This window comes from Cololabis saira, chromosome 12 (assembly GCF_033807715.1).
Source record: "Cololabis saira isolate AMF1-May2022 chromosome 12, fColSai1.1, whole genome shotgun sequence".
Classification (NCBI taxonomy): Eukaryota; Metazoa; Chordata; class Actinopteri; order Beloniformes; family Belonidae; genus Cololabis; species Cololabis saira.
In genome coordinates this window covers 47,312,636-47,329,912 of record NC_084598.1, presented here as the reverse complement: position 1 = coordinate 47,329,912, position 17,277 = coordinate 47,312,636, and the positions used below count along the sequence as shown (strand labels likewise).

At 46.3% G+C, this 17,277-nt stretch overlaps 3 protein-coding genes across 4 annotated transcripts in view; 1 reads left to right on the top strand and 2 right to left on the bottom strand.

The window, feature by feature from the left end:
- The window catches only part of tm9sf4 (transmembrane 9 superfamily protein member 4), a 31,322-nt gene extending 20,546 nt beyond the window's left edge, over positions 1-10,776 (bottom strand). Inside the window, exons 1-3 of the mRNA XM_061736887.1 lie at positions 10,753-10,776; positions 2,023-2,127; positions 143-242 (exon numbers count right to left, since the gene is read on the bottom strand). Of these exons, the coding sequence (XP_061592871.1) occupies positions 143-242; positions 2,023-2,127; positions 10,753-10,770 (223 nt within the window). The 5' untranslated portion in view covers positions 10,771-10,776. The remainder of the gene's footprint in view (positions 1-142; positions 243-2,022; positions 2,128-10,752) is intronic.
- The window catches only part of LOC133457541 (protein NLRC3-like), a 549,537-nt gene that overhangs the window by 80,194 nt on the left and 452,066 nt on the right, over positions 1-17,277 (top strand). The window lies entirely within an intron of this gene.
- hck (HCK proto-oncogene, Src family tyrosine kinase) overlaps positions 14,120-17,277 on the bottom strand; it is a 40,732-nt gene continuing 37,574 nt past the window's right edge. For both annotated transcript variants that reach the window (XM_061736885.1, XM_061736886.1), the window contains exon 13: positions 14,120-16,151. In XM_061736885.1, the coding sequence (XP_061592869.1) occupies positions 15,949-16,151 (203 nt within the window). In that variant the 3' untranslated portion in view covers positions 14,120-15,948. The remainder of the gene's footprint in view (positions 16,152-17,277) is intronic.

The window sequence follows — 17,277 nt, the reverse complement described above, 5'->3', positions numbered from 1 at the left end:
GTTACAGGTTCTCCCCCCCCCCCGTTACTCCCCCCCGTTACTCTCCCCCGTTACTCCCCCTCGTTACTCCACCTAATTACTCACCCAGGTTCTCCCCCAGATTCTCCCCCGTTACTCCCCCAGATTCTCCCCCGTTACTCACCCAGATTCTCTCCCTTGTAAACGACGGCCTCAGGTTTACAGAAGGGGAGGGAGTAGTACTCGTAGGGCAGCTGGGTCCTAGAGCTGGTCAGCTTCACCGCCTGCAGAGAAACGGAGCATGAGACCAGGAACATCAGACCTGGTCCAGACCAGGAACATCAGACCTGGTCCAGACCAGGAACATCAGACCTGGTCCAGACCAGGAACATCAGACCTGGTCCAGACCTGGTCCAGACCCCAAACCCTCCCCGGGTCCCTGACTAAACTAAGACTAAGGTCCTGTCCCGACCCCCCCTACTCCTACTTTTCAGCCCTACCCCTAAATGTTGCGCGTTCCCGTGAGGGTAGTGGTTCCCACTTCCTCTTTCACCTAGGGGGAGTGGCTTAAATGAGGGGGAGTGCTTATGAATCTGTCCCTACACAGCGAGGGTTTTAAGATGCTGACTCGCTGACCGAAGTCAGCATTTGAAAGATTTCCCAGAATGCTTTTCGTCGTCATTTGCAGACTGAATCAAAAAAAAAAGAAACATGGCGGATATTTCTTATTTTTTAGTGAATAAAATCAATATTTTGAGTTAGTTTCTGCATAAAAATGCATTTTCATTATATTTCTAGCGAGAAATATATATTTTACTTTCATAATATTCACTCAGTGAATGTACATCATACCTCATTTGGTCGTTGTTGCGAAGATCACGCCAGAATAAAGGCTGATTTACGGTTGCGCATTACACCAATGCAGACCCTACACCGTAGGTTACGCGGCGACGCGCACCGTACCCTACGCCGTACCCTACGCCGTACCCTACGCCGTATCCTACGCCGTACCCTACACCATACGCCGTACCCGACGCCATACGCCGTACGCTACGATGTACGCCGTTCCCTACGTCGTACCCTACGCCATACGCCGTAACCTATGCCGTACCCTACGCTGTACGCTCTGCGTTGATTTAACGCAGAACCATAAATCAGCTCCCGAGTTCTCATCGCTGAAAACATCGGATCAAATTTCAGGCGTTATTTGGATAAACTGATCCAGGTTGGGGATCTTAACGGTTACTTTTACGCCTGAAAAAATATTAAAACTTAATAAAGTGTCATATTAACAGCGCTACAGCTGAAATTAAAACAGCTTTTAGCTCTGGGCTTCCTGATATGGTGTGACGTTTGTGCAAACGTAACTACGCAGTCGCTTACGTACCCGAACGTAAACCACGCAGTGACGTAGCAGCTAATCTAGGGCTGGTGCTGAAAGTAGGAGTAGTGGGAGTATTGGGACAGGCCTGGGAAGATTACAAGGGCCCTAAAGTTTGTGGCTTCTTTTTTAGGGGTAGTGGTAGAAATTAGGGGGTGTGTTAGTCGACTGAAACTTGACACGACTAAAAGGAGAATGAACGTGACTAAAACTAATAAAAACTAAAGTGATAGCTGACCCAAAGACTAAACTAGAACTAGAACTGAAACAGGCTGACAGAAACTACACTAGTGCAGAGAAGGAAATGATTCTGACAAAGTAATCAGGTTCTCAAATCTTATATAGATATTCTGGTACCTTGATGTCCACCGTCTCTCCTCCCTGAAGTCTCTATAGATATATATATTCTATCTTGATGTCCACCGTCCCCCCTCCTCTCACCTTGATGTCCACCGTCCCCCCTCCTCTCACCTTGATGTCCACCGTCTCTCCTCCCTGAAGTCTCTTATCTTATATAGATATATATATATTGTGGTCTCACCTTGATGTCCACCGTCTCCCCCTCCCTGAAGTCTCTTATCTTATATAGATATATATATATTGTGGTCTCACCTTGATGTCCACCGTCTCCCCCTCCCTGAAGTCTCTTATCTTATATAGATATATATATATTGTGGTCTCACCTTAATGTCCACCGTCTCCCCCTCCCTGAAGTCTCTGGGAGCCACCCCGGGGACGTAGAAGGTCCGGCCCAGAGGAACCAGCAGCAGCAGCAGCCACCACGTCTCCTGGAACACACAGTCACGGGTTAACCTGGTTTACCGGGTCCTGGTTTACCGGGTCCTGGTTTACCGGGTCCTGGTTTACCGGGTCCTGGTTTACCGGGTCCTGGTTTACCGGGTCCTGGTTTACCGGGTCCTGGTTTACCGGGTCCTGGTTTACCGGGTCCTGGTGTACCGGGTCCTGGTTTACCGGGTCCTGGTTTACCGGGTCCTGGTTTACCGGGTCCTGGTTTACCGGGTCCTGGTTTACCGGGTCCTGGTTTACCGGGTCCTGGTTTACCGGGTCCTGGTTTACCGGGTCCTGGTTTACCGGGTCCTGGTTTACCGGGTCCTGGTTTACCGGGTCCTGACAGGGACCCCCAGGTTCCAGTCTCCAGCTGGACCTGGGGGTCCACATGTTCACGTCTAAAGCCTGAGTTATGGTTCTGTGTCAAAACGACGCCGTCACCGCGACGCCGTCACCGCGACGCCGTCACCGCGACGCCGTCACCGCGACGCCGTCACGGTGACGCCGTCGCGGTGACGCCGTCACCGTGACACCGTCGCGGTGACGGTGTCACCGTGACACCGTCACCGCGACGCCGTCACCGTGACACCGTCGTGAACCTTCAGACTTCTCCGTGACTCCATTTCTCCGGTGCAGTTCCCCCCGCGACCGCTAGTTAGCGATCTTTTCCTGAATGGTTTATCCGACTTTTCCGGTCACAGTGAATCAAAGAGATAAGGACAACTATTGTGCAAAAAAACAAAACAAAAACAAAAACAAAAAAATCACACACACAGGAAGAAAAGAGGCTGAAAGTTCACAACTGCTTCAAACCGGAAACAGGAAATGCGTTGCTTCCAAGCGAACCAATCACAGCCCTCGGTCTGCGTGTGGTCTGCGTCGCCTCCACGCAGAGTAACAATTTGTGGGAGGTGACGTCAGCGACGGCGTCAGTGACGGCGTGTGGTCTGTGTCGACGCGTACCCTACGGCGTAGGCACGGCGTCGTTTTGACGCAGAACCAGAACTCAGCCGTAATGCCACGTTTCCACAGAGCTGGTATTTACAAAAACAGATATTTCCCCCTCTACGTTTATAAAAACCCCATCATTTCCAGGAACCTGCATAAATATCTGTTAAGGTGCTATGAGCAGCCAAACCTACAGGGGGCAGTGTAACGAGAAGATAAAGTCATGTAGCGCTGCAGCTATGGAATATTTTAGTAATCCAGTATTCTACTGAAAATTCCATGGATTAATGGAGTAATCTGATAAAACATATTTTTGTTTAGTTAAAGAGCAATTATAAATATAAATAAGATGTTAGATGTTAATTGACATCAAGACTGAATGATATAATACAGTAGGTTCATGTTCATTTAAAAACCCTGAACTTACAGTCGACCAAATTCACTGATTCACTCAAAAAACTAAGGATCTTACCAAGAAATGTTCTTATTTCTAACCTAAAAATGCCATTACACCTGATAACACACATCAATTAAAACGTTAGGTGTTTTTCCCACGTGTTAAAATTGAACTTTCATTTGTGTCAAGCACATTTTAAGTTGTAGTTAAGTTTTAAGTTAGAGTTTTGTCAGTGTTCAAAATAAAATGATGAGCTCTGCTGTGTTGGAGCACATTAGACACCAGTGCTGCTTGTTTTATCCATGAATGACTACAAACTACCCAGTTAGCTTTATTACGTTTTTATTTTTCTGACATTTTCTGCCTTTTCTTTTAGTTAAAACTGTAACGGGAACAGAGGTTTATGTACCGGGTAAAGGCTGATTTATGGTTCCGCGTTACAACAACGCAGAACGGTGCGCGTCGCTGCGTACCCTACGACCTGACTGAGACGGTCCTGGTCCTGGTCCTGGTGGAGCAGCAGGACCTGACTGACCAGCTCGGTCCAGACCCCACCCAGAGGTTCCAGAGGTTCCAGAGGTGATCAGGACTCAGACATGGGACCAGGAGACTGGTCCGGTCTGGAGCAGCAGGTCTGATCTGCTGCCTGAGACGGTCCAGACGGTCCAGAGGTCCAGACGGTCCAGAGGTCCAGACGGTCCAGACGGTCCAGACGTCCAGAGGTCCAGACGTCCAGACGGTCCAGAGGTCCAGAGGTCCAGAGGTCCAGACGGTCCAGAGGTCCAGAGGTCCAGAGGTCCAGAGGTCCAGAGGTCCAGACGGTCCAGAGGTCCAGAGGTCCAGACGGTCCAGAGGTCCAGAGGTCCAGACGGTCCAGAGGTCCAGAGGTCCAGAGGTCCAGACGGTCCAGACGGTCCAGAGGTCCAGAGGTCCAGACGGTCCAGAGGTCCAGACGGTCCAGACGGTCCAGACGGTCCAGAGGTCCAGAGGTCCAGAGGTCCAGACGGTCCAGAGGTCCAGAGGTCCAGACGGTCCAGAGGTCCAGACGGTCCAGAGGTCCAGAGGTCCAGACGTCCAGACGGTCCAGACGGTCCAGACGGTCCAGACGGTCCAGAGGTCCAGACGGTCCAGACGGTCCAGACGTCCAGAGGTCCAGAGGTCCAGAGGTCCAGACGGTCCAGAGGTCCAGAGGTCCAGAGGTCCAGAGGTCCAGAGGTCCAGACGGTCCAGAGGTCCAGAGGTCCAGACGGTCCAGAGGTCCAGAGGTCCAGACGGTCCAGAGGTCCAGAGGTCCAGAGGTCCAGACGGTCCAGAGGTCCAGACGGTCCAGAGGTCCAGACGGTCCAGAGGTCCAGACGGTCCAGACGGTCCAGACGGTCCAGAGGTCCAGAGGTCCAGAGGTCCAGACGGTCCAGAGGTCCAGACGGTCCAGAGGTCCAGACGGTCCAGAGGTCCAGAGGTCCAGACGTCCAGACGGTCCAGACGGTCCAGACGGTCCAGACGGTCCAGAGGTCCAGAGGTCCAGAGGTCCAGAGGTCCAGAGGTCCAGACGGTCCAGACGGTCCAGAGGTCCAGAGGTCCAGACGGTCCAGACGGTCCAGACGGTCCAGACGGTCCAGACGGTCCAGAGGTCCAGACGGTCCAGACGGTCCAGAGGTCCAGAGGTCCAGACGGTCCAGACGGTCCAGAGGTCCAGACGGTCCAGACGTCCAGACGGTCCAGACGTCCAGACCTCTCTGACCCGTTATGGACCGGTACCAGACCTCTCTGACCCGTTATGGACCGGTACCAGACCTCTCTGACCCGTTATGGACCGGTACCAGCCGGTACCAGACATCTCTGACCCGTTATGGACCGGTACCAGCCGGTACCAGACCTCTCTGACCCGTTCTGGACCGGTACCAGACCTCTCTGACCCGTTATGGGCCGGTACCAGACCTCTCTGACCCGTTCTGGGCCGGTACCAGTCCTCTCTGACCCGTTATGGACCGGTACCAGTCCTCTCTGACCCGTTATGGACCGGTACCAGACCCGTTATGGGCCGGTACCAGACCTCTCTGACCCGTTCTGGGCCGGTACCAGCCGGTACCAGACCTCTCTGACCCGTTATGGACCGGTACCAGCCGGTACCAGACCTCTCTGACCCGTTATGGACCGGTACCAGCCGGTACCAGACCTCTCTGACCCGTTCTGGGCCGGTACCAGCCGGTACCAGACCTCTCTGACCCGTTCTGGGCCGGTACCAGACCTCTCTGACCCGTTATGGACCGGTACCAGCCGGTACCAGACCTCTCTGACCCGTTATGGACCGGTACCAGACCTCTCTGACCCGTTATGGGCCGGTACCAGACCTCTCTGACCCGTTATGGGCCGGTACCAGCCGGTACCAGACCTCTCTGACCCGTTATGGACCGGTACCAGCCGGTACCAGACCTCTCTGACCCGTTATGGACCGGTACCAGTCCTCTCTGACCCGTTATGGACCGGTACCAGACCCGTTATGGACCGGTACCAGACCTCTCTGACCCGTTCTGGGCCGGTACCAGACCCGTTATGGACCGGTACCAGACCTCTCTGACCCGTTATGGACCGGTACCAGACCCGTTATGGACCGGTACCAGACCCGTTCTGGGCCGGTACCAGACCTCTCTGACCCGTTCTGGGCCGGTACCAGACCTCTCTGACCCGTTCTGGGCCGGTACCAGCCGGTACCAGACCTCTCTGACCCGTTATGGGCCGGTACCAGCCGGTACCAGACCTCTCTGACCCGTTATGGACCGGTACCAGCCGGTACCAGACCTCTCTGACCCGTTATGGGCCGGTACCAGTCCTCTCTGACCCGTTATGGGCCGGTACCAGCCGGTACCAGTCCTCTCTGACCCGTTATGGGCCGGTACCAGCCGGTACCAGCCCTCTCTGACCCGTTATGGGCCGGTACCAGCCGGTACCGGTCCAGAACGGGTCAGAGAGGTCTGGTACCAGCCGGTACCAGCCCTCTCTGACCCGTTATGGACCGGTACCAGTCCTCTCTGACCCGTTATGGGCCGGTACCAGCCGGTACCAGCCCTCTCTGACCCGTTATGGGCCGGTACCAGCCGGTACCAGACCTCTCTGACCCGTTATGGACCGGTACCAGCCGGTACCAGACCTCTCTGACCCGTTCTGGGCCGGTACCAGACCTCTCTGACCCGTTATGGACCGGTACCAGACCTCTCTGACCCGTTCTGGGCCGGTACCAGCCGGTACCAGACCTCTCTGACCCGTTATGGGCCGGTACCAGTCCTCTCTGACCCGTTATGGGCCGGTACCAGCCGGTACCAGCCCTCTCTGACCCGTTATGGACCGGTACCAGTCCTCTCTGACCCGTTATGGGCCGGTACCAGCCGGTACCGGTCCAGAACGGGTCAGAGAGGTCTGGTACCAGCCGGTACCAGCCCTCTCTGACCCGTTATGGACCGGTACCAGTCCTCTCTGACCCGTTATGGGCCGGTACCAGCCGGTACCGGTCCAGAACGGGTCAGAGAGGTCTGGTACCAGCCGGTACCAGACCTCTCTGACCCGTTCTGGGCCGGTACCACTGACTGAGGGTTTACGGGTTCTACAACTGGTTTATAAGAATTTAATAACCCTTTAATTATCATTTAATAATCATTAAATCATCTAAAAACCATCTAATCATTTAATAATCATTAAATCATCATTTAATAATCATTAAATCATCATTTAATTATCATTTAATCATCATTGTGCTGCTGCTTTCACGTTAAAAACAAACATGGTATAAATGTTATTCAGAGCCGTCATTACCAACTTCACATTCCTGGTCGGTTGTTCAAACTTGGCCAATAAAGCTGACTCTGATTCTGATTTAATCATCTAAAAGCCATCTAATCACCATCTAATAACCATTTAATCATCATTTAATAATCATTAAATCATCTAAAAACCAACTAATCATTTAATAATCATTAAATCATCTAAAAACCATCTAATCATTTAATAATCATTAAATCATCTAAAAACCATCCAATCATTTAATAATCATTAAATCATCTAAAAACCATCCAATCATTTAATAATCATTTAATCATCCTATTTATTTTACTTTTATATTTGTATTGTTTTGCACCAATCACCACAACAAATCCCTTGTGTGTTTAACAAACTTGGCAATAAACCTTTTTCTGACTCTTTAATCACCGTTTAACCATCATTTAACCATAATTTAGTCATGTAATAATGATTTAATCACCGTTTAACCATCATTTAACCATAATTTAGTCATGTAATAATGATTTAATCACCGTTTAACCATCATTTAACCATAATTTAGTCATGTAATAATGATTTAATCACCGTTTAAACATCATTTAACCATAATTTAGTCATGTAATAATGATTTAATCACCGTTTAAACATCATTTAACCATAATTTAGTCATGTAATAATGATTTAATCACCGTTTAACCATCATTTAACCATAATTTAGTCATGTAATAATGATTTAATCACCGTTTAACCATCATTTAACCATAATTTAGTCATGTAATAATGATTTAATCACCGTTTAACCATCATTTAACCATAATTTAGTCATGTAATAATGATTTAATCACCGTTTAACCATCATTTAACCATGATTTAGTCATGTAATAATGATGTAATCCTGTAATGATTAATAATGTTAATAACTGCTGCAACCCCCTTCATCTGCTTCTACAGGACACCCCCCCTCCCCCTCCTCCTCCTCCTTCAGTTCAACAACAGCCCCCCCACTGTCATCGACACCTTCACCTTCACCTCCAGCTCCCCCCCCACCCCCACCTCCACTCCCAAAACAACAAAGCTCATCCCACAGCCGACCCCCCACTGTTCCTACTCTCTGCTCTACCCCCCCACCCCCCTCCACTGTTCCTACTCTCTGCTCTACCCCCCCACCCCCCTCCACTACCTCTGATACACCCCCCCACCCCCCCCCCCCCCCCCCCCCCCCCCCGCTCCAGCTTGTCCGTCACAACCCTCCAGGTGAGAAATCAGCTTAGGAAGATGAACGCGAGGAAGGCGGCAGGTCCGGATCGCATCTGCTCCAGGCTCCTGAAGTCCTGTGCAGACCAGCTGTGCGGGATTGTTGGACACATGTTCAACCTGAGCCTGAGGCTGGGGAGGGTACCACCACTATGGAAGACATCCTGCGTGGTACCTGTTCCCAAGAACCCGCACCCCAAGGACCTCAGCAGCTTCAGGCCGGTGGCTCTGACATCCCACCTGATGAAGGCCCTGGAGCGGCTGCTCCTCCGACATCTCCGCCCCATGGTGAGCCCAGCGATGGACCCACTACAGTTTGCTTACCAACCTGGCATTGGGGTGGATGATGCCGTCATCCTCATGCTACATCGTGCCCTGTCTCACCTGGAGAAACCTGGGAGTACTGTGAGGATCATGTTCTTTGATTTCTCCAGTGCGTTCAACACCATCCAGCCGGCACTTCTGGGAGACAAGCTGGAGAATGCAGGGGTTGACAGTCACCTCACATCCTGGATTCTGGATTACCTCACCAACCGTCCACAGTATGTGAGGACACGGGACCACACATCGGACATGGTCGTCTGCAGTGTGGGGGCCCCGCAGGGAACGGTCCTGGCGCCGTTACTCTTCACTCTCTACACTGCTGACTTCTCCTACAACTCCCCAACCTGCCACCTCCAAAAGTTCTCTGACGACTCTGCTATCGTCGGCCTCATCACTGATGAAGACGATAGCGAGTACAGAGAACTGTCCCAGGACTTTGTGGACTGGTGCCTGCAGAACCACCTCCAGATCAACGCGGGGAAAACCAAAGAACTGGTGGTGGATTTCCGCAGGTGTAATAAATCCCCCCCGACACCGGTGAACATCCAGGGAAAGGACATTGAGATGGTGACATCTTATAAGTACCTGGGTGTTCACCTCAACAATAAACTGGACTGGACTACTAATTCCTCTGCACTCCACAGAAAAGGCCAGAGCAGACTCTATCTGCTCAGGAGACTGAGGGCCTTTGGTGTGCAGGAGAAGCTCCTGAAAACATTTTACAACACTGTGGTGGCATCAGCCATTTTTTACGGAGTGGTCTGCTGGGGCAGCAACATCACAGCTGCAGACAGAAGGAGGCTGGACAAAACAATCAAAAGGGCCGGCTCTGTCGTGGGCTCCTCTCTGGACACAGTACAGGTGGTGGGAGAGAGGAGGATGATGGCTAAGCTGTCATCCATGATGGAGAAGGACTCCCACCCCATGAAGGACCTTCAGAGCGCTGGAGAGCTCCTTCAGCGACAGGCTCCTTCACCCTAGGTGTGTGAAGGAGCGCTACAGACGGTCCTTCCTCCCTGCAGCTGTGAGACTACACAACCAGCACTGCTCACAGTAGACCACAAACAATACAAACAATCCTGACAATAAAAACCATTCTGCAACGTGCATAAATAACATCTGTAAATATCCATCTGTTTTTCTTTTTGTATACTAGAATTTTTTTATTTATTACTATTTTTATTCTCCTTCTTATTCTTCTTATTATTATTATTGTATATACTGTTTATAGTGTTATAGTGTTTATTATTATTATTATTGTTGTGTGATATTGTGTGATATTGATGCCTCTTGTTTTGCACTATCCCCTTTGCTGCTGTAACCTGGAAATTTCCCCTCTGGGGGACTATTAAAGGATTTCTTATCTTTCTTATCTTATCTTATCTTAATGATTAATAATCCTGTAATAATGATGAATAATGATTTAATAATTATGTAATCACCGTTTAATCCTGTAATAGTGATTAATAATGATTTAATAATGATTATTAAACTCTAATAAACCCAGAAGTTTAATAATGATTTAATCATTAATAATCCTGTAATAATGAGTAATAGTGATTTAATCACCGTTTAACCCTGTAATAATGATTATTAATTAAACTCTAATAAACCCAGAATTTTAATAATGATTTAATCATTAATAATCCTGTAATAATGATTTAATAATGATTAAACTAATAGTTATTAAATAAACCCAGAAGTTGTCGCCGCAGTGACGTCACAGGCTAGCTGGGTTAGCTCCGTTAGCAGCAGATTCAACACTAAACCCCCCAGAACCGCCCAGACTCGGGTTCCCGCCGCGGGACCGTCTTTACGGACAGATTATCTCCCGCTCCGCGGATCTGCGCCGCTGTCTCCCCCGGCCCTGCCGTAAAACAGCGACATTACAGCGGGTTCAGCACAAACTCTCCCCGGGGCTTTTACTCACCGTCGCCGCGGCCGCCATTTTACATACGTGTCATTAGTGACGTAGCGGAAGTGGCGTCACCCTTTTCTACTGGAAAAATCATTATTTTTTATCAATTATTATTAGATACACACAATATTTCTCAACAATTAAAAACGTACTATTGATCAAAAATAAAATTATTTAAACTCAAACACTCTAGTACTCTAGTACTCTAGAATTAGTGAAACATGTGATCGGATTACAACGGTCACGTGACCCCGTGGTGTTTTCCTTCCTGCGAGGCCACGCCCACCGCCTGTCAATCAAAACTGCTCCACTTCCTGCTCTAACTCCTGCTGTTTTTCCCTCATAACCCAGAATGATTAAACCTCCTATTCTTACATTTGAAAGCATTAAAGTTGGTTTACCAGTGGAGGACAAAAGAATAGACTTTGGAATTAATAATTTAATCATATTGGCTACATTTCTTTATTCTTTATTCTTTATACTCTTTAATAATCTGTCTGCCTCACTCTGCTGCACCTCTCACTTTGTATTTCTTTTGTGTATTTTCTTTCTTGTATTTTTTGTATAATTTGTCTGTTAAAATTGTAAATAGGTTATTCTTATTTTTATTCAGAACTGTACTCACTACCTCAAACTGCTGCACCTTTAAAATGTTTAAAATGTTTATACTGTACATAGAAATACCACATCTGTTTATTGTTTATTTGTTTATTGTTTATTTTAATACCAAAGAACGAAATTACCGGAGTCAAATTCCTTGTTGGACAATGTTCCAACCTGGAAACCAATAAAGATGATTCTGATTCATAAATGTCGCTTTTTGAAAATTAATCCAATCTTTATTGCATTTCTAAACGAAATAATTCAGTACAAAAATATTTAAAAACTTGATTAAAAAAGCCCAGAATCTTCAGAAGAATCTTTGTTCCCTAATAAGATAAGATAATCCTTTATTTTCTCCCTCAGTGGGGAAACTTATTTTGTTGGCAGCAGGTAAAAAGAGACTAAAAATTAAAAAATAAAATATATAAAATATGTATAATTACAGAAATATGAGCAGTATGTAGATTGAAAGAAAAGAAACAAAAAAAGCAGGTAGAGTTTGTGTGAGGTAAACTGATCCTGACTGACTGATCACTGGGGTTTATTTATTTATTTATTTATTTATTTATTTATTTATTTATTTATTTATTTATTTATTTATTTATTTATTTATTTATTTATTTATTTATTGATTGATTGATTGATTGATTTATTTATTTATTTATTTATTTATTTATTTATTTATTTATTTATTTATTTATTTATTTATTTATTCATTTATTTATGTATTTATTTATTTATTTATTTATTAATTTATTTATTTATTTAATTTATGTATTTATTTATTTATTTATTTATTTATTTATTTATTTATTTATTTATAGTTTGTCTATTCCTTTTCTTTTTCTTGCTGTGTTTCTTCTTTCTGTTGTATTAGACGCTGTATAAATAAAATTGAATTGAATGGAATTGTTGTTTTAATCATTGGTCGCTCAGTTTCTTTGATGAAAATGTTCTTTAGGAATGTTAATGTGCCTTGTTTTTTGTAAAATCCATGAGAAAATTTTAATTAAAAAAAATAAATAAATAAATATCAACCCTCATTTTCCCAAACTTTTGGTTGGTTTCTGCGACTTTAATGAAGTTCAAATTCCAAACTAATAAATTAAAAATAAGTTTAATTTCATCTCATCCCCCTGGGTTTCCTACAGAAATTAAATCTTACAGTTTTACCCCAAACATAAATATAATCACTTTGTTACAAACAAAATACTTCACATTTCCAATTACTCCAAAGCAAAAGAACTCTATTTTAAAACCTTAAATGATGTAAAACCATCCAGTGATTTAGTATTGAAACTGATAAGTGTGTGTCTTGTGATGAATGTGAAACCGCTGATCATTTATGTTTTTAATGCTTATATTCTAATAATCTTTAGGATAAACATGACTGTTTTCACCCAGAGGTGTTTTATCTGCAGGATTTCTCTCCAAAAGATATTATTTTTGGACTTTCAATGGACAACAATAACAATGATAACGTTCTGATTAATAATATCATAATTCTGGGTAAATTCCACAAATCCAATTATATGAAAGTGAAACCTGGATTTTGTGTTTTCAATAATGAATTCCTTCACTTTTCTAAAGCCCTTAAACTCATGACAAAAACAAATGCAATACAACTTTTGAACATAATTGTTGAATATAATTTATTGGATAAGCCCCTTTAACTATTTTCCTTTTCTTTTTATTTATTTATTTATTTATGTTATTTTCCTTTTCCTTTTCTCTCAAATGCACCAGTTCCTTGAAGAATTTTGATAAAATGTGATGTTGTTGTTTGATTATAAAGATATTTTGGTCACGTGACCCGGTGGTGAAGCCTGTTTTCCTTCCTGCGAGGCCACGCCCACCTCCAGGCCACGCCCACCTCCAGTCCACGCCCACCGCGAGACCACGCCCACCGCGAGACCACGCCCATCCCCTGTCAATCAAAGCTGGCTTCACTTCCTCCTCTAATCTCATGTCTTTCCCTTGTTGGACCCGTTTAACTGGATGGAGGTTTGTTGGTGCAGTTTCACTAATTTAAAGGAGCTTGAGGCAGGATTTATGAAAACAATCCGTATACATTTTAAGTTTTCTAGTAATAATGTCCGATGAAGCGTTCCAAACCCAAAAGAATGATTCCTCTAGTGTATCTCTCCTTTGCCTTGAACAGGCTGTTGCTGCAAAATGTGCTGCAATTCGGTCCTGAATGTCCCGCGCTGTCCTGTGGATGTGACGTCACATGACGCTGCATGCACGTTCTCCCCGTTCTCCCGTGCCGGCTTCACTGTTGGATGCAGTACCCCCAACGGCCGTCGTGGTGAAGGGTGGCGCTAGAGAGTCTCATTTTTAGAGCCACGAAAACCTTCAGTTAGAACCAGAATCAAGTCAGGTCAGACAAGACGGAATTTGAATTTTAAGTTGGTTAACAGAGGATTCCTGGTTCCCAGTTCCCCTCTTGTTCCCCCTGGTTCCTGGTTCATGGTTCCTCTGGTTCCTGGTTCATGGTTCCTCTGGTTCCTGGTTCATGGTTCCTCTGGTTCCTGGTTCCTGGTTCCTGGTCCCTGGTCCCTGGTTCATGGTTCCTCTGGTTCCTGGTTCCTGGTTCCTGGTTCCTGGTCCCTGGTTCATGGTTCCTCTGGTCCCTGGTCCCTGGTTCCTGGTTCATGGTTCCTCTGGTTCCTGGTTCCTGGTTCCTCTGGTTCCTGGTTCCCTCTGGGTCTGATCCAGTCCGGTCTCAGGAACTTCCGGCTCCACGTTTGTGCTCAAAGAATCTCAAACATGTGGATGGTTCTTAAACAGTTTATTTAAACATTTGTATTACAGTCGTTTAAACCAAACATTTCACAAACTGTTTTATTTATTTATATGTATCGCAAAAGAAAAAAAAACCAACACAAAAATATTGTGAAGCCTGTGAGTCTGTAGAAACTCAGCTTCACAGAAACAAGAAGCTAAACGCTTAAATCTGTCCCCGCCGCAAAATATGATTTAATAATAAGTTAAGGGACTAATGAGCATCAAAAATGATTATTATTGTCATTAAACATCCAGGAGGAAGCTCCGCCCCCACGAGCCCAGAGCCAATCACCGCTGAGCAAGGCACTTTTATTATCATCATCATTATTACAATTAATAAACATATCTGTAAATGTGCCGGTTTAGCATCCTGGCTAACTTTCAACCGCAGAGATTACTGTTTCAGAGCTGGAAACATGTGATCAGGTGGAGCTGGAGCTACGCTAAGCTACGCTAAGCTACGCTAAGCTACGCTAAGCTACGACAGTGTTGTGCATGAACGAGTTCAAATGTTGAACTGAACGCAACACGTTTGCAAATAAAGAACTGGAACTTAAACTTGAACTGGAATTTGAACTGTTCAGATTATTCACACTACATTACCCACGATGCAGTGCAGCCTATCCTACCACGGGGCTCCGTCTCCATGGCAACGGCCGCCCAAGCCCGGTGGATCTTTACTAATGACAGGTGAAGAGAGACAGTGCAGACGCAGCGTCAGCGTCACATGATCCTGATCTTTATCTGCAGGAATTTATCACATCGTCCCAGAGAGTCCGACACTAAAAATCTGACCTTTCTGTGACGACGACGTCTGAGAAAAAAAAAAGTCTGAGAAAACCAGTCTGAGAAAACCAGTCTGAGCGTCGGCTCGTCAACTTCACTTCTGAAACATCATGTGGAGTTAAAGCTCCGTCCAGTGGGAGGAAATATCTGCAAGTCCTTGACGATCAATCAAAGTGATCAGGAAAGACCAAGAAGACCCAACAGACCCAAACGAAGGAAGGAACGAAGGAACAAATGAAGGAACGAACGAAGGAACGAAGGAACGAAGGAACGGACGAACGAAGGAACGAACGAACGAACGAACGAACGAACGAACGAACGAACGAACGAACGAACGAACGAACGAACGAACGAACGAACGAACGAACGAACGAACCAACCAACCAACCAACCAACCAACCAACCAACGAACCAACGAACCAACGAACCAACGAACCAACAAACCAACGAACCAACGAACGACAAATGAACGGCGAACGGACGAATGAACGAATGAACGAATGAACGAATGAACGAATGAACGAATGAACGAATGAATGAACGAATGACGAACGAACGATCGATCGATCGATAGATAGATTGATAGACGCCCGCCAACGAGCCCAGTCCCTGCTGCAGCTTCAAGGCTGATTTACCTGCACCAGGAAACTCACTGATAACAGACCACATGGTTTAGATTTACAGCCTGAGGAAAGTTTAAATCCACCAGGACGACACATCTATGTATCCAGGGAACAGTTCTAGGATCTTTTTATTCAAACTTCTCACCTAGAAATGTTGAAATGAACTGAATTTGAACTGGTTAAAGTGAAGATGATGAACTAAGAACGTGAACTGTTCATTTTTAAACTATGTGGACTGAACTTTGAACTGGTTCAAATTCTGGACCAGAACCAGAATCAGGGCTGCTGCTGGTACTGGCGCTCCGTGGCGGTGAAGAAGTCCTCCAGGACCAGGACCAGGACCCAGGAGGAGGTCCTGGTCCTGGTCGAGGTCCAGGACCAGGTCTCAGGGACCCGGTCCAGAACCGGCTCAGGGCTGCTGCTGGTACTGGCGCTCCGTGGCGGTGAAGAAGTCCTCCAGGACGCTCTGCAGGTAGTCGAAGGTGGGCCGGTCCTCGGGCTTGTTCTTCCAGCACTCCAGCATGATCTCGTACAGCTCGGGGGGGCAGCTGTCCAAGCGCTGCATCCGGTAGCCCTTCTCCAGGGACCGGATCACCTCGGGGTTGGTCATGCCTGGGGGGGCAGAGCAGAGGGGTGTGAGGTTAATCAACCTTTAAACTTGTTTCGTCATTATGAAACTGTCACATGCTTGGCTAACAGAAGTCACAACAGCCACTAGTGACTACTGTGTGTCAGTATTCAATGACACGTTATCACTTCCACCCATGGTCTACTGTCTACTGTTCACTGTCCTTATATGGTCATTTCCTGTCAAGTTTCTTAATAAAAGCATCATGCAGGAGGAGGAACTTTGGGGAAGCTCAGGAGTTCTAACTGAGGGCCTCGTTGCTCTGCACTCCTCTGCTCCCCCCCTTCTGCAGGAGTGCGTTAAAACTATTCCAAGTCAGTCTCTGTGTCTTTCCTCGTTACGAACTTATGTAATGTTGATTTAGACAGAACATTTTCTGGTGCCGAAACCCGGGACTCCAACATCTGTGGCGTCGGGCCGACATTGGATCAAGCGACCGCCTAAAATTGTCAGGGAGAAGGCCGTGGTCCTGCACCGATCCGAGGCCTGGTGACGGGTTCCCCGAGCCAGGAAAAGCACCCCAGACTGGGTAAGAGACACTCCTCTCCATAAATACCTGGGGTATTAAATGTGTTACTTTAATAGATGCTAGCCTGGGGTTAGCCTGCGGTCTGGGACCCAACGAGAGGAGGTTTCTATTGGAATGGGTTTTTCGTCTGTCTGTCTTGTCTAATGTTTTGTCTAATGTTCATGACTGAAATTGTTCATTGACAATGTTGGGTTTTCCAAAATTGTGAACTCAAGTTTCAATTGTTCACTAAATTGATCAGCGCTAAAACCAAACTGTCAAAATGGAAACTTATGAGCTGAAAGAAACTTAAAAAGTTAAAAAGATCGCTAAAATAACTGGCTAAAATAACTGGCTAAAAAAGCAGATGCGTGGTTAGACTGAAACTTATTGCAAACCTAAAATAATTTCCAAAAGACGCTTAGTCCATGGGAGACGTCCCTAAAACTTGGTGAAAAAAGAGATGTGCGAAATAATATACAGGAACTTTAAAAGATTGAAAATAACTAATTTAAGGTGAAAACCAAAACTGATCAAAATGATCAAAATGGGACAAGGTTCCAGCAAAAGGATAAAGAGATGTGATTTGATGGGAAATTTGA